Source organism: Colius striatus, chromosome 1, assembly GCF_028858725.1.
Source record: "Colius striatus isolate bColStr4 chromosome 1, bColStr4.1.hap1, whole genome shotgun sequence".
Lineage (NCBI taxonomy): Eukaryota > Metazoa > Chordata > Aves > Coliiformes > Coliidae > Colius > Colius striatus.
The window spans coordinates 125236570-125259835 of NC_084759.1; the positions used below are offsets into that span (position 1 = coordinate 125236570).

General features: G+C 41.4%; 1 protein-coding gene across 1 annotated transcript in view; it reads right to left on the bottom strand.

Moving 5' to 3' along the window:
* LOC104560455 (ephrin type-B receptor 5) overlaps nt 1-22698 on the bottom strand; it is a 70215-nt gene extending 47517 nt beyond the window's left edge. Inside the window, exons 1-2 of the mRNA XM_061988783.1 lie at nt 22569-22698; nt 1377-1595 (exon numbers count right to left, since the gene is read on the bottom strand). Of these exons, the coding sequence (XP_061844767.1) occupies nt 1377-1470 (94 nt within the window). The 5' untranslated portion in view covers nt 1471-1595; nt 22569-22698. The remainder of the gene's footprint in view (nt 1-1376; nt 1596-22568) is intronic.
* Between the last annotated feature and the right edge of the window lie 568 nt (nt 22699-23266).

Consider the following 23266-nt stretch of genomic DNA (forward strand, 5'->3'; position numbering starts at 1 on the left):
CAAATGCAATGCTAGGACCATTTATCACAGTCACAAAGCAAGGTGCTGACTCCCCTGACTCTGAATTGAGAGTTGAAATTCAGCTCCTTTACTGCTTCGCCTCCACAGGCAGAATTTACTGTCCTATTTTAATCCAGACAGTTCAACCATGTGATCTGTGAAGCTGTATCACCCAGTGTTTTTTGTAAATTATTTTATCTCTACAAACTTACAAGAGTGATCACTGAATTTTTAAAAAATGTTACTTCATATTTGTAGTGAACAGACATTTTCGCTACCTTTTTATTTCAGTTCCTCTACCAGCTACACTATTGAATAACATAGTACATTGTAAAATCTTTTTTGAATCAGTAGTTAGCAGTGTTGCAAAGATTTAAGAATTTCTATTATAATCTTACATTAATTATTTCCTCTCTGAACTCCCTCCAACTCCATTCCCCTCCTATTAAGAGAAGGGATTTTTTAAGAAGCTTTCCTCTTCATTATTATTAGTAACTATATATATATTCCCAGGCTCCACTCTCTTTTTCTTAGATCTCACAATATCCCCCTTTCCCTTCCTCTAGGTCTTTCTTTCCTTGTCTCGCTTTGATTCCCTTTCTCCTGTTGTTTTTCAGAGGCTTTCACACATGCAGGAGATGAACACTCATCACAAAGCAGTGCAGTTCACTGAACACGTGTAGCTGCAAGGATATTTCCCAGAACAAACAAGAAGTTTTTTTACAATAGCTCTGCCCTTCTCTAACGGTCTCCCATAGCTCTCATCATCCTCCCTCCTATAATCTGGTTCTTTCCTCTCATATTTTCTTGGTCTCTCTTTTCCCCTGCTCATCTATTCTGTATCCCATCTTCACTGCTCTCTTCCTCCCTCCTCTGCTGTCTCAACACAAACTGCCTCTTCTTGCTAATGCAAAGCATTGTCTCCATATCCATTATATGAGGCAAGTTGTTCAGATGGCAGAGACAAAAATTCCTGATCTCAGCCCACTGGATGCTTCCTTGTACAACAGTATAAACATCTAGAGATTGTTTCACAAAATAAACACGATGCAACAACAGGAACACAAGAACCAAATGCAAGCAAAGCATAAAAAAGGAACTCATTCCTGAGGAAAAAAAAGCATTCTTTGAGGCTGTCACTTCTGAGACAGCTAGTAGAAATGTTCATTAACAGTCCTTTGGAAGTAGGTTTGCCTGCCTAACTAGAAACAATACTAATATGTTTTTACATCTCAGGAGATAGTCATCAACCATCCAACAGAAATATATGCTCAATGCACACCTGGACGAGAAGAAGCATACTGGAGAGCACACTTCTCCTTGTTCTCTAGAGAAAACTTTGGTAAGTTGTTGCATTATATAAAATCTGTTCTTACCTTCTAGTGAGGTGACTAGATGAAAGAAGCAGATCATCCAGAGGCAACCCATTCCTGACAGTCTTCTTGCACCGATTCCTGAATTAAAATCCATTAAGATTCTCTATAGATACCACCATCTCCAAGAAACACATACCACTCCCTTGAACTGGTCAGCGATTTCTTGGAGTGTTTTAATATCTTCCCAAATCAAAGCACAGAGGTCTTCACATGGAAATACTGGTTAAGAAAAAAAAAAAAGTGGAAACAGAAATCAGGTCACAATAACACAGAATGGGCAGTTTTTATACAAGCACTTCATCAGTTACTACTTCTGATATACAGGTGAAAAAGAGTATCACAGAACCAGTATTTACCAAGTACCCACATCTCCCATCTGTCAAGACTTTAGTACCAGTTGTTTTGTACACTGACAATACACACAGATTTTGAGTCATTCGTGGCATCAGTGAGTGGAGTTCCCAGATCAATGTTAATTTGACCCACTACATAGATTGTATTCTTACTTAAGTCCTGACTCTTTACATTTTTGGCAATGCCTCTTGGTCAAGAGACCAAGGCCCATTCCTTTTCCCTTCTACGTTTCCCAAATTCTCTTGTAATTCAGACTTTGCCTTTTCAGGTTTCTGAGGAGCAGTAGCAATGACAGGAGAGTTTCCACCATTTATGACAATACAAATCTGCACTGCTGACACATCTGTAACTGAATCTCAGATGCAGGCAATGACAATGCCTTTAATCACATGACTGGGCAACACTAGTGAAACTGGACAGTATTTTTTCCAATTAATACATCATGTGTGAGGAAGCAATGTTTTGATGTTTAAGGTCAATTAGGGAGTCTGCAATACAGTCAGGAAAAGCACAGAAATCCAAATTTATTATCTTAAGTGGGAAGAAAAAAAATCAAACAAAACCACCAACACCGTAAAGAATCTGACATCAAGGTTTATCTCACAGTCAGGGAGCAGCATGTGGCCTAACCCAGCATTGCATTAGAGCACAGTAATTTTGCTAATCAAGGTATTTCTGGCTCTGTCTGCCCAATTCTCAGCCGCTCAGAGAAATATCATGGTAATAAGTAAGTTACATGGAAAATGCCAGTATGTTTTGTTTCTTTAGGTCTTCTTTACGCAGAGCATTGAAAATCAATGTCTTCAGTGAGACAGCGAAGCATAGCTAAGGAGAAAGAAAGACATCTCAGGCATCGGACTAGATGATCTCTAAAGGTCCCTTCCAACCCCTACCATTCTACCATTCTATGATTATACAGAAATGGCTCAATAACTGAAATAGGAGAGAGAATAGTTGTAACTAAAAGGGGCAGCCTCACTGCAATTATGTGGAAACCTAAGAATGGGGGATTTGACCAAGTTTGATGTAGCAGAGAAAAACATAGTCTGGGGAGTACAGGAAAAGGCAATGGCATGCAATGTCATTTACTTTAATAAAGTGGGGAAGAAATCACCACACAGGAGAGAACAGTTCTCTCTTACACTGCCTGTAATGAGAACCTAGAGCACCAAACACAGACAAACCAAAAGTACCCTGAGCATCACTGAAGTGTAAGGAAACTAAGGAGACCTGAAGAAGAACAAAAAATGTTGATTTATAAATTATAAGGAAAGAGAAAAATAAAATCAATTCAGTATAACTGAGAAAAAAAATAAAGATTAAATGGGAGGATGGATATCAGTACTGCATATTGGTTTATGAAGCATATATATACCACAGAAGAAAAATACCACTGGATGAAACTGTAAAAAGAAGAAAATTCCAGGTTGAATGATGAGAAATCTCTTCTTTACAAAAAGGACTACCCAAGCACATGGAGCAGTGTTCTCCAAGATCAGGGCTAAAGACAACTGCCAGTGCTACCAAAACTAAAGCTGCGTACACCAGAATCAAGCCTGCATGATTACTCTATATGGAAGTATAACCACTGAGCATTTGTACTGCCAGTCAGTTGACAACATTATAACATTTAAGAATCTTTTTTTAAAGACCAACCAATTCCTGAGAGATGAGGACTTCTAAATATTCATTTTTAAGGAAAATAAACACAGAAACAAAAGTTCAAGTAAACTGAAGAAAACTTTTCATTTGCATCCATTTACTGAAGGTTTGAAAACAGCCCACAATTCAGACTTTCTCAATGTTACGTAAGTCATAAGTGTCACAGCAGGAAACAAACCCAAATATCCTCTGACTGTTGGATCTCAGGACAGTCTTGAAATTACTAGGTAATATGTAAGAAGGAAATTGGTTTGCTACCACAAAACAGATACTAAAAGAACCCTGCTGCCAAGAAGCAGACAAATCATTTCTGGCTCCAAGGAATCAAGTTGTTCTCCTCCCTTCCCTACCTGCACATGTCTCATAACGTTAGGTTACCCTGGTAGACCCTGTATCCCACCAATGTTGCAATGCTCCTCATGAGACATCTTACAGCCTTTGTCTGGATTAGTTTGGAAAATTATTTTGCCCTAAAATAAATAGTGGCTAAACCAAAAAGTTGGTATTGATTTAGCAGTTAAAAAAGGTAAGTATGTGAGGGTTTTTTTGCTTCTGCCTCTTACACACCTCAATGAAAAATGCTTACTCCACAATGAAGGATAGAGGAGATCACTATGGAAGCATTTAAGGGAGAGTAGGAGGCAAGCACTAGCCTCTCTGAATTAAAAGGTACCAAGCCCCTAAATTGCTAACCACTGCCCTACCCTTCCCCCTAGCACTTAATGTGTGCAGAATTTGACTACATGCAGACATTCGTCTTTCGTTCGTCAGTCCTCCTACTATTTCTTACCTACATCAAACTACTTAAGTAGAAACCTCAAACCATCTAAACTTTTAAACAATCCTCTTTTCCTGTCCACACAAGCACCTTTGCACTGCCTTCTCAGCTTGTAACCTCTTCCAAAGCCACCTTCAGACAGATTACCTCTCCTTGCTACAGAATCTACAATCTCTCATTCTCCTCCAGATCCAACTGCAAAGTAATCACCTTCATTGCACGTGATCCTTAAATATCCTTATCCTTCTCATCCTCTTTCTCTTCCAGCTACATAGAACTTGCCACCCATGTACCTGCTGTCAATCCTTCTACCACTTCCATAAAGGATTCTAAACCATTTTAAGGCATATACTTCCTTGGTTGGTGGAATGATCCCCAACTAAAAATCATAAAGCATCTGAAAAATGTGATAGATCCTGAGGATACAAATGTCTTTTAACAATTCGACCCTAAGAAACAGGGAAGACTTCAAGCAGGCAGAAAAGACCAGTTATATATTGTCTTTGCTTTACTATCAAGTTCCAAGAGATGGGAGATGGAAGTCCCCAGGTTATCTGCTTATGTTATTCACCAATGTTATCATGACTGTTTAGTGTGGCACCATCACTCTTGTATCTGGATTACCAAAATTTAATTATGTTCAAGATCCCAATGATGGAGATGAATACAATCATAACCAATAAGAGAGATGAATGCAATTATCACCAGTATTTTCTAGAATTCTAGTTTCTTAGATGAACAACCAACAAGTGAGAAGAGTACTTTGGTGTCATAGTTTGACATGAAGCCTTTCTGGTAATGGGGAAGGGGCTGTAAAGATGGCTCCTATAAGAAGTTGCTCAAAACTCTCCCCAGCTCTGATCCAGGCCTACTTCTGGGGCTGAGCCAATTGGGTGTTTCCATGATCACTATTTAAGAAGCTGGAAGAGGAGGCTGCTTCCTGTTCCTTCCGCCTTTTTTTCTTTTCCAGATGGTGGTGGTGCAAGGAGTTGGAAGAGAGAGAGAAGCAACCATGCTGACTCCAAGGTCAGTGGGAGAGGAGAGGAGAGGAGAGGAGAGGAGAGGAGAGGAGAGGAGAGGAGAGGAGAGGGAGCGTGCTGGAGCAGAGACTCCCTTGAATCCTTTGGAGAGAACCCGTGAAGCTGAGATTTGTTTGCCTTTCATTAAAGATCCCACATCAGGGGCAGTGATTCACTTTGTTAAAGACCCCATGCCAGGGGCAGTGACTACAGCCAGAGGAGGCCATGTCCCATGTGAGGGACTCTGTATCTGCAGAAGCTGCAACTGTGGGGAAGAATCCACACCAGAGAAAATCATTAAGGACTATGTCCCAAGGGAGGGACCCTGTATTGCAGCAGGGGAAGAATGCCAGGAGTTGTCCTCCCCTGAGCTGAGAGAAGCAGCAGAGCCCATCTGTGAGAGACTGACCACATCCCCCATTCCCTGTCCCCCTGAGCCTTTGAGGGGGGAGGAGGTAGAGATATTGGGAGCAGTGAGCTGAGCCCAGGAAGAAAGGAGGGATGAGGGAAGCAGATCTTTAAGTGCTGGTTGTAATTTTCTCAATCCTACTCTCTTTTTGCTTTTTGTTCTGTTCTGTTTCTTGTAGGTAGTAAAATAAACTTTCCTTACTTTTCTCTCTAGGTGGAGTACTGGAGTCTGTTTAGTCTGGAACTGTAATTAGCAGTGAGCCCTCCCTGCCCTTGTCTTGATCCAAAATGTCCTTGGTTACTTTTTTTTTTCCTCCTATCTTGCTGGGGCCTCCACCATCCTAACAAGGGTGGGAGTGAATGGGGGACACCGAGTAAGAGACTGTCATGGTGCTTCATTGCTGGCTGGGCAAACCTATGACATTCGGGAAGCTTGTCAAGATGAATTTTGAACACCTGTCATGGTTTAGGTCCATCCAGGAACAAAAGACCATGATTTGACTTAAGACCCTGGAACTCCCGAAGAACGGAGTGAGGAGGCTTAATTGCCACTTATGGTCCCCAACAAAACAGACAAGGCTACTCTGCTTGGTGAAGAAAATGAAACTCAATGTAATCGACCTCAAATTAAAACATAACAAACAGAAATATCCAATGGGAAACCAATACAGAGTAGGGTAAATGATGGAAGTGCAATCAGCCCTTTAAAATCCCCTTTCCCTCAACCCTTCCTCTATTCCCGGGCTCTGAAGACGTGAGACCAGTATCATTACCTCCACTCCCATAAGCAGTGCTGGGGGTAGGGAATGGGAGTAGCAGTCATTCTTTTCCTGATGCTTCTTGACATTTATCTGACTCCTGATTGCAGTGCTCCTTGCCAGTCCTCCCTTGCTCCAGCTCAGGGTCTCCCACACACCAGGCAGCCCTGCATAAGCCACTCTGACACAGTGTTGTAACCCCTGTTCATCTTTTCTGGGTTGGGGTCTAAACTGCTCGTTTCCTCTAATCCCGAGTCTCCAACTCTCAACCCCTCTGTCATGGGGTCGCTACTTCTCGTCGCAGGCTGCAAGGATGTCTCTGGTCCGGCATCACTCCTTCTGTTTTTTCCTGACTGCAGGGTCTGTGTGGTTGCCTCCATCTTGCCCTTCTCTTCCACCTCCTTCCAAGCACTTCAAATTCCCATCCTTAAATAGTGATGGCAGAGGTGCCTGATTGGCCCGGCCGAGCTAGCGGTGGGTCCAAACCCCACTGCCAGGGGAAGGTCTGAGAACTCTTCACCAGGCCTGCACTGCTTCCCCTGTTACCAAACAAAAGTGGCTCCTCACAAAACCATGACTACATCTCAAAGGATGGACATGTCTCAGCTTCTTTGAATATCTATTCCAGTGCTGAATCACAATTGGGGATCTTTTTCTTTCTTACATATATTCAGAATCTCCATTGCTATATCTCAACAGAAGCGAGTCGGCCCTTGCCCAGCACCTCAAATGTTTTTCTACAGAAGACTGCAAACACAAACCATTTCAGATGGAAAGTCTTGAATGTAAAACATACTACTCCTGGCTTAACTGACACTGTTTACAGCCAGTGTTTTTGTTCACCAGGCAAAGTCACTGCTGCAATGTCTAACTTTTCTGAACCCAGTCTTGAAGTAGGAACACTTCAGTAGCCTCCAAGCAAAAGACATTCAGTGCTACAGGACAGATAGCAATAGTGATCCCATATGTACTAGGACACTTTTAGGTCTGTACTTGTGAGATTTCTGTCACAAAGGGGACTGCTGTGTGCCCATCCTATATCTTAACTGTGGCAAACACAAAGTATTTAATGCAGCCAGTATCTCTGCAGCCGTTTCCTTATGCAAATAAAGGATTCCCTCAAAGTTCAAGTGCTGTCAAGGACAGCACCTGAAGGACAGCACCTACAGGATGCTAGTGTTACTAAATTGGTCAGCACTGACTTTTATTTTTTTCCCCATCAGTACATGTGTTTGCTCATAGGTTTGTATAGTCAGAGTACCTCAGTGGCATATGCCTTCAGTCCTGATGGAGGTGGTCATACACACGACAAACTTAAGAAGGAACACCTTAGGATGAACTGCTTTTTTTCTTCTGGGTTTGCCTGGCACTCTGAGACTGATCAGGAACAGTAATAACTAGATAAACTGTATTAATTATCTGCTGGCTACAGGTTCTGTTGGACTTAAGATTTAAAGAAAACCCCTTGCTTTCTAATCCTTTTGATTCCACCTGTAAATATTTAGACAGACCTTAGCCGAAGCTTGTTCTAGCTTAGAATGCTGACCATATGTAGCCACAGGTCAGAAAGCAATGCATATTGACCCTTTTCCCCTCTGACAGATACAACTGGCATCAAATAGCAGTTAAGCATTCATCTGAACTATGCACCTGTGTGGGTTCTCCAGGATAAATTCAGGCATGCCTTTACGATTAAGACAAAAACTACGACTGTTCAGGCAGTTCTTCCTCTCCATTAATCGAATGAGCTGTTTCTTTGAGTTTTTGTGAAATTAGAGCAAACCAAGAGGCAGCAGGAAGAACTATTAGTCCCATAGCCCCTAATTCCTACAAGAAACCTAAGGTCAGTTCCAATATTCTATTCCCTAAATATTGGCAGGAGTTTGATCCACTGCAGAGAACGTGTTCCACCCAGCACTACTTCATAAAAATCCCAACTATAGCATTAGTTCAAGTATCTCATTCTCAGGAGGCATACAGGCAGATGGAAACAATGGGTCTGTCAACACAGTATAAAAATCATCAGTTCTTAATCTAGAGTTCCTGACATCTTTTCTTATTAGAAGAACACTTGTGGTTTTGACTGGGTGGTCACGAGAATAATAATTCTGTGTGCTTTTGTGCAAACTACATTTCCAAATTCAGAATAGAACACTGAAGCAGATCAATGTCCATCTAGTCAAGCTGTGTCTGTGTCTCCAGTGCCAGTAAGAGGTGGTATTTGGAGACAGTTTGTAAGCTAAGCCTCTATATGGTTCACTCTCCAACTATTCCTCCAGCATTCATAAATACAAGACTAGGGTTGCTAGAGAGTATATCTGTGGTGGTTTAGCCCTATCTGGGTGCCAGATGCCCACCAAGCTGTTCCATCACTTCTCTGCCTAAATTGGAAAGGGAAGAGAGAAATATAACAAAGGTTTGCGAGTCCAGATAAGGACAGGGAGATCACTCAGCAATTACTGTCATGGGCAAAACAGACTCAACTTTGGGATATTAACAAGCAATCAGAGTAGGGAAAAAGAGAAATAAAACCCAAATCTTAAAACACCTTCCTCCCTTCTTCCCAGGTCCCTGCCTCCTCTCCCAAAGCAGCGCAGAGCTACATGGAATGGGGGTTGACAGTTCATTACAGATGGACTTTGCCACTACTTCTTCTCAGGGGAGGTCTCCTCACACTTCCCACTGCTACAGTGTGAATTCCCTCCCACAGGGTATAGTACTCCATAAACTTCTGCACTTGGGTCTTTCCCGCAGGGTAAGTTCTTCAGCAACTGCTCTAGTATGGGTCCCTCCCAAGAGGTGCAGTTCTTCACAAACTCTACCAGTGTGTCATCCATGGGGTGCAGTCCTTCAGGCACAGACTGCTCCAGCATGGGTCTCCCACAGGGTCACATACCCTGACAGCAAACCCTGTCCAGTGTTAGGGTCCTTTCTCCACAAGTTCCCACATCCTGCCAGGAACTTGCTCTAGCATGGGCTTCTCACGGGATCACAGCCTCCCTCAGGCATCCACTCACTCCAGTGTGAGGTCCTTCACAGGCTGCAGGCGGATCTCTGCTCCATCATGGATGTCCATGGGCTGCAGGGGGACAGTCTGCCTCACCATGGTTTTCACCACAGTTCACAGAGGAATCTCTCTTCCAGTGCCTGGGTACTTCCTCCCCATCCTTCTCCACTGACCTTGGTGTCTGCAGAGATGTTCTCACATTCTCACTCTCTTCTTTTGCTGCCATTTAGCACTTGCATATCAACTTCCTCCCCTTCTCCAATATGTTAATCACAGAGGGGTTACCTCAGTTGTTAATTGGCTTTGCCTTGGTCAGCAACGGGTCTGTATTAAAGACCACTGGCCCTGTCAGATACTGAGGAAGCTTCTAGCAACAATTTGTTTAAAGAGGCCACCCCTGTAGTCTCCTGCTACCAAAACCTGCCCACATAAACCCACTACAATGCACTAATCCATTCCCCTCAATATCTCTTAATGAGTTTGTCTAAATCTTGTTTTGAACTTTGAACAGATTTGAAAAGATGTCTATCCATGTGCAGCAATGTACATTTATGTATTTTAAATTGTTCCACCTATAGAAGCTGAAACCATAACAATACCAGATTTTTACTCTTTCTATTCTTCTTAAGCATCCCAAGAGCTTTGAACAATATTTCCTCCTCCTTTATTGTTAACTGACTCAACTCTTGAGATTCCGTGATTCCTCTAGTATACATGAGTATAAGCTTCATATAGCATATATGGGTATATACTTCATATGGTCCACATGGGTATGAGCTTCCCTCATATTTGTCACACTTTTTCCTCACATAAAGCATCTGGATGCAAAATAAATGCAACTCAAAAATTCTTCAGGCCAGAGAAAATGCTGTACCTTTGCAGGCACAGTCCTTCCTCCTTTTGCACATTTGCACTATGACTCGTAACAGCTTAATATTATCTTTCAGTGAGAAGCATTAAAAAGATAAATAAGCACATCTGGAAGTGTCGATAAACTATTATTCCAATCAATATGTGATGCACACTGATTCATCACATTTAAGTAGAGTACAAAAAGTGGAATTAATACTTCTCATTCATGGTAAGTAGGGAACCATGACGGTGTTATACAAGCAAAAGGCCTTCTCCACTCTTCCCAGTTTTCTGCGGCTATAGTTACTCCTTTGACACTGAGATGTCCTTGCAGCTATGGTCATGCATCTCACCAAGATAAATCTTACAATACTGTTTTGCCTGTGTAACACTTTGAGCATGACATAATACTGCCTACTTTCATTCTTAGACAGTAATTACAATAACTGCTATTCATAGAAACCTTTCTACTCCACAAACAGGAAGTGAATGAGGGGAGAGCAACACATTACTTATTGCTCATGATTTTAATATTATGAAGCTACTGTGTTTTTCTTCATATACCATCACAGATGAATATTTAACTAAACATAGAAATCAGTCCAAGAGTTGTTGTATATCCTTGTATACTCTGTTACTGTATGAGATTACTTTTAACTACTCAAAAATAGTTTAAAAACATCTGAGAGGAGAGTGGAATCTCTAACAAAGCCCTGTGAATTTTTTGTGGTCCATTCAGTTTTGAGAGAATGGCGCTAGTTGCTAATGTATAACTAAGCTTAAAGGAATTCTTTCTCAACAACATACTTCATAGAAGACTTTTTCCTAGCTATATTATCATTTGTTTCTCACAGATTATCTAAATAGGGCTGCGTCTGTGCGTCTTTTGGAATTCTTTAAGTTTACAACTATAATCCAAAGGTTGATTTTGAATGCTCTCCAAAGAGAGATATTTATTTCCTTGTTTACCATGGAAACACCAGGAGTTTTGAAGTTGATCTTCCTCACTCTGATTATACATTTCCTAGTGGGATCCAAGTTAAGAATTTCCACAGCTCTTAAAGGGAATGGATGCTTATCTTCATAAATTTTTAAGCCCCTGAGGCTTGGATAGCTTGTCCAAACTAGTAGCACAATCACTCAAAGAACCTCTGATATTAGTCTATCTCTATGGACTAATCAAAAAAAGGAGCTATGGACAGCTAAATTGCCTCCTCCAGATGACTCCTTGGGTGCAATCTAGAGGTATCTGAGCCTCTGTGCTGTTTTCCAACCCATACTGGTGCCCATTATAGCATTTCTTTAGATAACCACAGTGTTTTCCTTTAAATCTCTCTTCTCTGCCATGACACACATATTTAGCTAGACAAGCCTCAGAGCTTTGCTTGAGGTTATCTTCCTAACCTAAATTCATTCACTGCTGTCCTGTGTTTCCACAGACTCTGTCAATGACTTCCCATTATGTTTCTGCTATGCCTAACAAGATGGATTCAAAATTATTGCAGTTTTTTTTAATTAAAGATACAGATTCTTTCTTCTACGTGGTTATTAGGTACTTGAATTACATACATTTTAAGTACAACAAAGCTCCTAAATAAAATCTCTTCCCACCTCACAAGATTTGACTTAACTGACAATTTTTAAAGTCATTCATTTACTTTGCAAAGAAACTGATAATTATACTCAAATTTCTAACATTAACACATGGAGGCAAAATCCCAGCTCTACAATATTAATAATTTTATAGAATGAAAAATGTGAAGAAATGTATTCTTGTGTGTTATCAATCACTCGCCTGATAGAAACTCTCCTAAAACATAATTGGAGTAATACAGAAATTAACTCCCTTGAATCCTAAGTACACAGAGAAAACTGCAGAAAATAATCACCATTTGCTCATCACATTTATTTTCTTTAATAGAAAGAAACCCTGTACCTCCTGGGTATGGTTTCACTGTGCTTTTATCAATCTTATTCTAATTTCTCAGGAAATGTCTCTCAGTACAACGGTGCACAGATCATTATAATCCACTTTTATATATCACAGTATCACAGAATGGTAGGGGTTGGAAGGGACCTCTAAAGATCATCTAGTCCGATCCTCCTGCTAAAGCAGGTCCACCTAGATCAGGTTGCAGAGGAACACATCCAGGTGGGTTTTTAAAATCTCCACAGAAAGAGAGACCACAACCTCCCTGGACAGCCTGTGCCAGGGCTCCGTCATCCTCACAGTAAAGAATTTCCAACTTTTCTCCGTTACCCCTTGTGTTATCACTGGACACTACAGAAAAAAATGTAGCCCCATCCTCTTGACAGATACCTTTTAAATACTTGTAAGTATTAATGGAGACCCCTTCAGTCTCCTCTTCTCCAGGCTGAACAGTTCCAGATCCTGCAGCCTTTCCTCGTAAGAAAGATGCTCCAGTCCCCTGATCATCTTGGTGGCCCTATGCCGGACTCTCTCCAGAAGTTCTCTGTACTTCTTGAGCCTAGGAGCCCAGAACTGGACACAGTCCTCCAGATGAGGCCTCACCAGTGCAGAGTAGAGAGGGAGAAGAACCTCCCTTGACCTGCTGGCCACACTCTTCTTGATGCATCCCAGGATTCCACTGGCCACCTTGGCCACGAGGGGACATTGCTAGCTCATGTTCAGTTTATTATCCTAGGTCTCTCTCTGCAGAGTTGCTCTGTGCAGGTCAATCCCCAGCCTGTACTAGCCCATGGGGTTGTTCCTTCCCAAGTACAGGACTCTGGACTTGCCCTTGTTGAACCTCATGAGGTTCCTCTCTGCCCAAATCTCAAGCTGGCTGAGATCCCGCTGAATGGCAGCACAGCCTTCTGGGGAATCAGCCAGTCCTCCCAGTTTGGTGTCGTCAGTGAACTTGCTGAGGGTACACTCTGTCCCCTCATCCAGGTCGTTGGTGAAGATGTTGAACAAGACTGGCCCCAGAACCAATCCCTGTGGAACCCCACCGGCCACACACTTCCAACTAGATTCTGTACCATTTATCACCACCCTCTGGGCTCTGTCAATCAGGCATTTCTCATATGGAAATAAACATGATGTTTTCAACTTCAAGTATGATTTACCTTTAAAAGTATACATTTATCTGTACAAAAGGAAGACATAAGGCTTTAAAGAGGAAGAAAGAGATACTTTGCAAGCTCTAGGGGACAGCAAGAAACCTTTCTCTAGAATTGTGTAACAGATTGTATTTCAAAAATTCTAAACACGGAATTTTGTATCTGGAGGATTCAACTTAAGTATCCCTGAATTTCACCTAGCTTTTAACTTCTAGATGAAATTCTGTAGTAATAAAAATTCTTCAAAAATTGACATTTCCTCCTCCTCCAGTACAAATGGCCATAGATAAGTTTAAATAAATGCTTCAAATTTCATAGGAATTTTATGACAGAAGAAGCTTGAAAACAAGAAGGGGAAAGACGCATACTATCTTGGCATTTAAAAATGAAGAGAAATAAAACTTTTCCACAAACAGTAATTAAATAAAGAACACGTGACGTAAAGAACAGGCCCCTAAAATTATGTTCTCATCTACTCGGCAATGCTGATCTTGCTTCTTTTTCATTTGAAATTAAAGAGTTTTTATATGCCAAGGTCTGATTGCTGATGGATGGAAAATGATAAAGAGGCCAAGTAGAGTGTTAGCAATGGCCAGATACACAACACCACAAATCAGAAAAACAACTTTGACATTTGCTGACCAAGTATGTGAGAGCATCTGCAAATCTGACTAAACAAAGAAAGCAGAGAGATGCAAAATGGCCATAAAGGAAGCGTCAGGGTATTGGAAAATAAATCAAGACTCTGAACGATTGGGTGAGCAGAAAAAATGACAGTGTTTACAAAAGTAAGATATGGATAAGCCTAAGAAAAGGGATGTTTTATACTAAGGCTGTTTCCTGTTTTAAATTAAGAACATGGCCCTACATGGTATTTCTAGAAATACTAGAAAAAACTATATGCACAAACACAAAACATAAAATGGAGGGCAAAAAAAATAAACAGAATCCTTTTCTTAAACTGCTCTTTGTGGACAAAAGTTTGCAAAAAATATACTTAGTGTTTTCATCTCTAATTTTGCTTCTGACTTTATGAGAGTTTTATACTACAGAACATTTAGCATGAGCAGAAAACACATGCTATTCACAGTATCCAAACTTATGCTGTCCATTAAGAAGACAGTGGCAGCACTGATAGTCCATTAAAAGATAATGTTCCTCTTCTTTGAGAATTCCCTGCATTTGGAAATGGCCTTTCATTCTATGACAGAAATTGACATTTCAAAACAGACCATAGAAAGAACTAATGAAATTAAAACATCGTAATTTAAGAGCTGTTTTTTTCAATTAACCTCCTTTCTGGCTTCAAGGAGGAAACGTGAGTTTTCAAAGAACGTGCTTCATGATTTAAGGGTTTATTACAATTACTTTTTTCCATTTTAATCAGTTTCACAGCCTTGGGCTGTCACAGAGTTTGGTTCTCAGATTGTTGGCTGCATGCATCTATTTCCAGATAGAGGCTACCTTTATTTTTGAAGCTATTTAATTATTAACATTATTTTTCATCACTATCTTTATTCCCATTAAGAGAAGCAAGGAAAGAATGCTTCTTCTTAAAACAAGGCAGAAAAGTGCTGAAGCATAATCTCTTTACTGACTTGTAAATTGCCCTGATCTTTCGGTCCAAACCTTGCTGCCCAGCTCCACTCCACACAGTTGGCTACCAGATAGATTCCATCCAATTATACCCCCACACCTACTGCAAATATCAGTTTTAGAATTCATAAGGTCATCATAACAGAGGCCTGTAACATAACATAGTCCCTGCATGGAAGCAGAAGAAATTCTCTTCAGTCACACTTATTCCTCTAAATTTTGCTGGTTGTGCCAATAGGCTACACAATACATAAGCTTTAGTTCCAGCTTTAGTTAGAGCATTTGATGTGGAAATATATGCACATAATTAGGAAGCTATAAGAGAGGGAGAAAATGGCTCAGAGTTCTACCATACAGTTTTCATCCGTGTATGACCACCGTTTGCCTAAATGGAGAATTCTGTTTCACCATTTGTTTGAGCCTCCTTCATGTTCCCGTTAACACTAAAACTCTACAAAACAATCCTGCACTGCATTGGTCATATTCCATAGAACTACATACCAACACTAACTATAGCCCATATCTATAACCATTTTTGCAGGAGGTGTTACTGCACTGTGCAGTAACAAGCCACAGTCTCTCAAAGCACAGAACACAGAAACAGGAAGCATGAGATCTAAAACTTATTCTGTGAAAATTTTAAGAAAACAGATGATTTCTCCAGGTTTTGTCACTTCAATTCCAGTCTCTAAATCCATAATCTTCAGAGTCAGTCTCCTTCACTCCTAGTACCTTGGTCTCATTGTTAAAATAACAGAACTGAGCAACAATAACAGACAATATGAGTCCTATTCAACTTCAAAAACATCTGACTTGGTCTTTAACACTAAGTTTCTTTTACCTTTTGTCAGTGATATATAGATATTTATTTAGAGGACAACATTAGTAATTCATGCTGGTTCAAGGCTTTAGGCCAAGCTCTCATTTTGATTTTGGGAATCGGGTTGCCCAAAATTGTCTAGGAGACAGTTGAGAGCAATGAGGCAGAAATGGCAGCTCGAGAGGAGACCAAGGGTGCAAAGAAGAGAGAGATGACCTGAAAGGGAATGACTGAGTGGAACAATTAGATGAGTTCAGTGAAGCATCACAGGGAGAGTGTGTGTAGTGAAAGCAGGTTAGAGAGCCACACCAAAAACTTGAACTTGCCACTAGCAAGAGCCTGCAGAGCAGCCAGTTCTATTCTCAGATCCTTCCCTCCTCCTCCATCCTGCATTTCCAGTTCGTTGTTTCCACCCTCAGGAAATAGGAACGCTATGTGCCACTAATATGTCAACAGAACAGAAAAAGTCTTAAGACGTAAAGGAAAGGCCAAGCAGGTTACAGTAGAAAGATATTTCAGGCTCATAATGTCTCTTTCTAATGCATGTTTATATTAATTTTTGTGACAAGGATGAAAGCAATAACATACATCTCAGACTTCATACTGTCTCCTTTGAGTCTCAAATACTTGTTTATACTTCAGTGTGGATGCCGAGGCTCACTACTCTTGTTACAACCATGTCCAACTTCAAAATCAAAGGATTACATCTAAAATGAATCAAGTACAACACACCACTTCCTCTTTTGGATACCAACCAGTCGGTTGTAAAAGACGCATTTTCTGTTAGGAAGGTAGTCTTTCCCCCAGTTGCTGGTGAGACTGTAATACCAGAAACTAATTGAAAGTTATTATTAACTGTAATAAGAGGGGGGTGGGCATCTTTGTTTAAACATCTGGCCTACAGTCCCCAGTCAGCTGCAGGATTTTTGTCTGCATATTCCTTCAAGCTTTCATAGTTACGTTTTTAACTGACATAAGCAGCAGGGCTTCCACAACTTCCTACAATCTACTACTTAGACACTTTCTGGGAGAGACCATGCCCTAATACTGAATCTGAAATAATCTACTTTTGGCAATTTGAGCCAGCTCTTTTACTTTAGCTATATTACCTAGGCTCCTGATAAAAGTCTTCCAGGTACTACAGGTGCTCCAGAGCAACTCTTTTTCAGTCATCATTAAGACAGTTCTTTTTAATTGCATGTCAAAAATTCCATATAGTCTCCTAATCACTGCTGTTGCTCTTCACAGAGATCCTAGGTCAACAGTGATGTAGCACAAAAGTCCACACAAATACAAATAGCCCATGTGCATTTGCATTAGCGCCATAAAGTCAGAGATTGTCCAATTTCAACACTACATGTTGAGGTAAAAGATAAAATTTAGTAGAAAACACTGGGCTGATCTGCTATGATCTGCAGGGGGTGGGGAAGGGGAACAAATCCTTTTTCAAAAGAATCATATAAAAACTAATTTTAAAAAAACCTTCTGAGGTTTTAGGGCACATTCCCCCTTCCCACCCCGATTTCTAACGACACAATTTTCTAACACTATGAGACACAGTGGGTTGCTGCAGGCCCAGCAAGAGAAGCAAGGCAGGTACAACTTAACAAGCCTATTCTGATCCTTTCAATTAGTGTTGCCCAGAAGGTGTTATGTTACCAAACAGTAGAACTTGCTTTAGCTTAATTCCTTTAAAGACAGTTTTATTTTTATTCTGTTTCCAAAACCAGATATATTTATATCCTGTCACTGCACAGATTCTTGGGGGGGGGGGCAATTAATTACACAGAATCAAAATAATCTATTTAGGAAACAATTTTTAAGCCATTGTCTTCAGGCAACAGGCATCTAGTTAATTGATTTTCTTAGCTGTTGGAACCTGTAGCTCTCTGAGACCATCCAGAGCCACTTCTAATTCAAGACCAGTAAAATTATCCATGTGAAACATGCAATTGTCAACATGATTCTTTCACTCAGCATTAGGAGGCCTTTTGACTGAAACAAGGAGCTCAAATCATGCATCGTTCTCATTACATTATTTCATCAAGTGTCTTTTTGGTGCTCAGCCTGAAGTCCAGTGCAAAAAGGCACTACACTAAGGGTCCAAAACAAAACTAATCACTCTTCAGCATCTGACTCCACACATGTATTCCAGAAGAACACAACATCAAGACACATGCAAACTACAGAAAATTCCATTTGTCAAGCCTCTATCAATCTGCTAGAGTTTCACAGACTCCTTATTTATATCCAGGTCTGCACAATTTGTTCTTAAATTATGTTGTACTGCACCTTTACCAATTTCTAACATGATTAGATAATGGAGGAAGAGAAGGCTGCTAAGACCCTCTCTGCACTAATAATTAAATAAACATTCCTCAACAGAACTATTCCATTTCTGATGCCATAATGATGGCATTGATAACTGCTGACATGGTGGTCCCTTTGTGAACAATGTATGCTGCAAAAGGGGTTAGAAAGCTCATTGAAAAGTGAAAGTGCCAGTACATTTTTCCATGTCCATTGCTGCTAGCACCAGCTCAAAGCATACTAACATTAGCAAGGGTCAGGACCATCTGCAAGCAAGCATCCCAAACCAGCTGTGCATCCAGAAGCTTCTTGGCTCAAAATCAAGAAGGAATCATTTCAAACATCTTCCTATTGCAGAAAGCATTTCAGAGTCTGCTTACTGGAATCAATTTGATCCTATCTATGAGTGAGACATACTGGAAATTTTAACAGTTTTATAAACAGTGCAGTTTGAATCTCCAATTTGAAATTATCCAAAACCTGCACAGAAATCTCTGCAACAATATCCCTTGTGTGACATCCCACTCTCTTTTTAAAGAATAATCAGGAAGATAATAGAGTTCTGCCAAGGACTCCTGCTTCCATTTGTAGACATCCTCGTGACCTAAGAGAACGTGTGGAAAACCTGATGCTAAAGGCCTCCATGCAGGCATCTATCCTACATACCGCCTCTGAAGTGGTCAGCTGGGACAAACAGGTTCATATCATGTGAATGTTTTAGAGTGAGTGAGAGAGGGATCAGGTCATTTAGGGAGCTTTGAAATCTTTACAGTAACTTTGAGGAACGCCAGTGTACTAAACCAGAAATAAGTTACAAAGAGTCAGTAGTCCTCAGTCTCTAGCTTCTACGTGAATCACATTTAATTACATGATTTAGACACGTTGGATATTCTCCAGAGACATGGCACAGAGGGAAAAAAAAAAAATCTGCACTTGTAAACTGCAGAATCAGCAAAGGAATAACTTATTTGGCAAGCTTGGGGAGGAGAAAAAAAAAAAGTGCCTGTCTGAAAATGAAGTCATGTATGTTTAAATATACATGTCTGGGCTGGTGAGAATTTCCATCCTAAAGTAAACTAAGACCTTAAGGATCCAGCCTGCATATGTAAAGCTACAGTTTTCAGACTAGATAGGCTGTGTTCTCAGGACATCCAGCATCTTCTCTACTCCCAGGACAGCACTTATTTTTCTCCTGTTCAACTGTTGTTGTGTATATACATGGGCATGTGCATGTACGTATGCATAAGGGAGGGAATGTGTACACATGAAACATCTGAAGAAAAATTTTCTTGACAAAGCAAGCCCTGAGTAGCAGGATGCACTGAGGCCTCTGAAGGCATGGAAAACCGAAACCAGTGACTAGAAGATCTTGACTTACAAAACTGCTTCTCTTCTGAGAAGGTCTCAAGAACAATCCTTAAGTAGATGCTTAAACAACAGTAGTACTTCACAATAGGAACATCAGCCTGCTCCACGGTGACTTTGAAGAGGCAAGACGGCATCTTCCATATAAATTATGGAAGTACTGTCACAATATAGTACACACCTTCTAATTTAATTTATACATATACATAGATATAAATACATCACAACATCTACAACATTATTTACAATATCCATGTAATTACTGCTGTGCACACCTCCTGACATCCATGACACTCCATGGTTGCCAAAGAGAGCAAATACGGAGAGAAGTGGGATGACCAGCCCAAGACTAAACAGGCCAAAGCTATATGATAAGGTCACAAAAAGCTGGAAAGCTACTAAATTTGTGGAGTCAGTAGCTGGAAAAAAAGTATGTTAACTGTGTTGGTGCAAGTTGACATAGAATTTCATAACTACATACAAATTCTAGTTTTTAAAAAAATGTCAGATGCAATAGCAAAACAATATTAAACAAGCTTAAGAAAAAAAATAAGAGAAAATAATGAAAAAAATTATAGGAGGCACATCAGTTTCTTCCAAAAGCTTTAATAATTTTTTCTCTTCAGAGAATAAGTCTTTTAGGTTTTTTAAAAAGAAAAAAATAATCCTTGTATGTTTATGACCAATAAAAGCCAATCTAGAATATTCCTGACAAACATTTTTTCACAATCGCACCATTTATGGCTGATATTGCCATCCTTTGTGGAGGCTAAACCACACGATAAAGATCAGTTTCACTATACATATTGGTTAGTACTTCTCCCACCTTCTATTGTTTGTGTGTGCAGTAAACATATGCAATATGGCCACTGAGATCTGAAATAAAGTGTGCAACCTTAACTATGCTCTAAAAATACTTCACACTCATCTGTAGAGACTTTAGAACCTTGTGCACAGGGGCTGCTGAAAGATGATGCATGGATAATAAGGAAAAGTGGGTTTTATGGGGAGCAGACCTTTAGAAGGAAGCATGTATACATCTCATAACAATGCAGGTATTCAGCAAGGAAAGCTGACCACAAAACAACTCTCTCTTAATGGAGGCACACAGGTAATGATCTCTGTCAGTAATAATGGTCTCTTACATGATTCTCTCCTTATGACACGTGCAGTATCGAGGGAGAAGGGGAAGACATCTGCACTTGGATACGGAGGAATGTACACAGTGAATTTGTATAGGCATAAAGAGTACATTTCTCAATGGATTGAGGCATCAGCTCTCGTCAGATGCGTCTGCTTGCAGCCTATGGGAGCATGCTAGAGAATAAGCAGCTGTCTCCTTGGAGCCACCAGCTGCCTTTCCCCTCAAAAGTATTTACACTGTGTCATTGGCTAGCCTGCAAGTCAAATACAGAAGGCAAAGACAGTAGTAGCCTTTGGCAAAAGAGAAGAGACATCTCTCCCTCAGCTCCCTCAAAAACCAGTCTCTGTAACCCAGGCTGTTCTTGCTACAGACAACAGCTTAGAAGAGATGAGAACCTCAAAAGAAAGCATGAACACATGCATTTTTGCAGGGTTTCGGTGATTAAAGAGGATACAATCCTGCCTCACACAAGAGCCAATGCCCCAAAGTAACAGTATCTCCAAGTATGAAAACGCATACAAACAATTCTGTGCAGCTCAGTGCAAGTACAATCAAGTAAAACAGCAGAGAGCTCAGAATACAAGAAAAAAGATACTGTTAAGTAGCTGGAGGAAAATACATACACATCAATGAATTTAAAACTGCACGTGTAATTTAGCTAAGAATTTACATGTATGCAAAAAGCAGTAAAGAAACGGATGCAATGATGTACAGTTATCTGAGGTTTGATAAAAAACATTTCCAGAAGAAACAAGTGGTGCTAAGTGGTTTTTGTCAAGAAAAATGGGTTTTTTTCAGCATGGATATGGAGTAACATCAAGGAAAAGGACAAGTAGATTGTGGATTTTCCTTTTCTGTTCCCAAAGGAACCTCAGCACTGGAATTATTTAAAACTAGGAATGAAGAAATACCTAGAAATAGGCACTAAATCTTATATTAGTGACTTGGGGCAGGTGGATCAGCTGTGACTAAAGAAGAGGAGCACCCACATCCAGTTTCCATGTTTCTAATTAGAACCTACATAGAAAGAATGAAGGGAGCTTCCCTTGTTTACCCCAGCTAGGGCTGCAGTTCTGTTTCTAACAGATGTGTCTGGTGGCAGCTACTCTTCCCCCTGTGCTGTTTCCAATTGCACTCTTATTCTCCTTCCTCATCAATCAGCAGGACTTGATATCACTGCTAATGAAGGATGCCCCTTGGGAGATTTTCCTCTCCATCTTTACTTACTTTTAGAATTTGCAGGGGACAAAGGTGATACTCTCTTCTCTGCCACCAAATCATAACAGCAAGAGAAACTTCAGGGTAAGTGAAATCATCTCAGTGGATCCATGAAAGGCAAATTTAAAATTACGCATCACAATAGCCCCTCCCACATTCACTGATTTATTTAGCACGAGTAGTAGTAACTTGCATCATCTCCTTAAAAAATAGGTTAACATGGCTTTTCTCTGCCACAAGCACTCATACTGCCATCTGTCCCCAACAAGAGCATTAAACAACCCTACCTACAGAGAAGGTCAAAAAGCCTTCCTTGTATCATTCCACAAAGATCAGGAACCTACACCAGCATGTATGTACCCCTGCCTTCCTTCTTCAGAGACTTCAAAGGCAGCATTTAACTATGGCTCTTCAAGGAGCTAATGAGAGAAACTATGCATAAGAGCAAATCAAAGACGCGATGCATGTGTGGAAGATACCAGTTTTTTATAGCAGTTTCCATGGGATGTATCGGATTTGATACAGCTTTTCTCTCCTTGCCCACACACAGTACCTGACAAGAGAGGTGCGCTTGGGGGAGGGTGTTTCACGGCACTCCGAGTGTAACGCAGCCTTTAAACGGCAGGCACCAGGAAAGGAGAAAATCCCCCGTCTCGGGAGTTTTAATCCCTTTCAGAAGTAGTACTCGTCCGTTCTGCGTCTTTCCCCCTTCACCCAGGTGGCAGAGACACGAACGTATACTCGACCCTCTTTATCAGCTCTTTTCGTCCAGCCTCACAAAGCCCTTCCCCGCCGTGCCGCTCACTCGCCACAATACCTTTCGCAGGACTCCAGCAACACCCCGTTCACTTCCCAGCATTACTCAAGCAGTTTCGCAGGAGTCTTTCCTGCTATAGCCGCGCCGACCGGCCTCCTGGCATCAGAAAAGTTAGACAAAGACCATTTTCACCGTGTAAGTTACACTATGTCGATGGGCTACCGCCAGGTCCCTCTCGCTCTGCACCCACTGCCGCTTTGTTCGCCGGCCCTGGGCACAACCCTCCTCCCTCGATCGATGCCTTCAACGACTCTGCCTGCGAGCAGTCCCGATTCTTGCGCCCCTCTCCAGGCCCTTCTCTGGGAACGGGTTTTTTTCTCTCTTCTCCCCGCCCAGGATTCCTCTCCTGCAGGAGTCTCTTCCTCCCGCTTCCGAGGATCTGCCTTGTCCCTTTCACCGGGCTGCTCGCTCGCTTTCTCCCTCCCCTCTCCGCCGTGCCCCTCCTCCTCTCTCTAGCCGCCCCCACCCCCCGACCTGCTTTCTTTTGCAGAGGCCCAGCCTAGCGCACGCGACGGCGAATGGGGGTGGGGAGGCGGCGAGAAGCGGCGGCCGCTGCTGCCCCTCTCGCGGCCGGCACCGTCCCTTCGCCCGCTCCCGGCGGCTCCCGCGCCCGCCGCCGCGGCTCCGCTCCGGCCGCCCGCCACAGGCGCGGCTCGCAGAGGGGGAGCGCGGCCGTTCTCCTCGCATAGCCGCTGCAC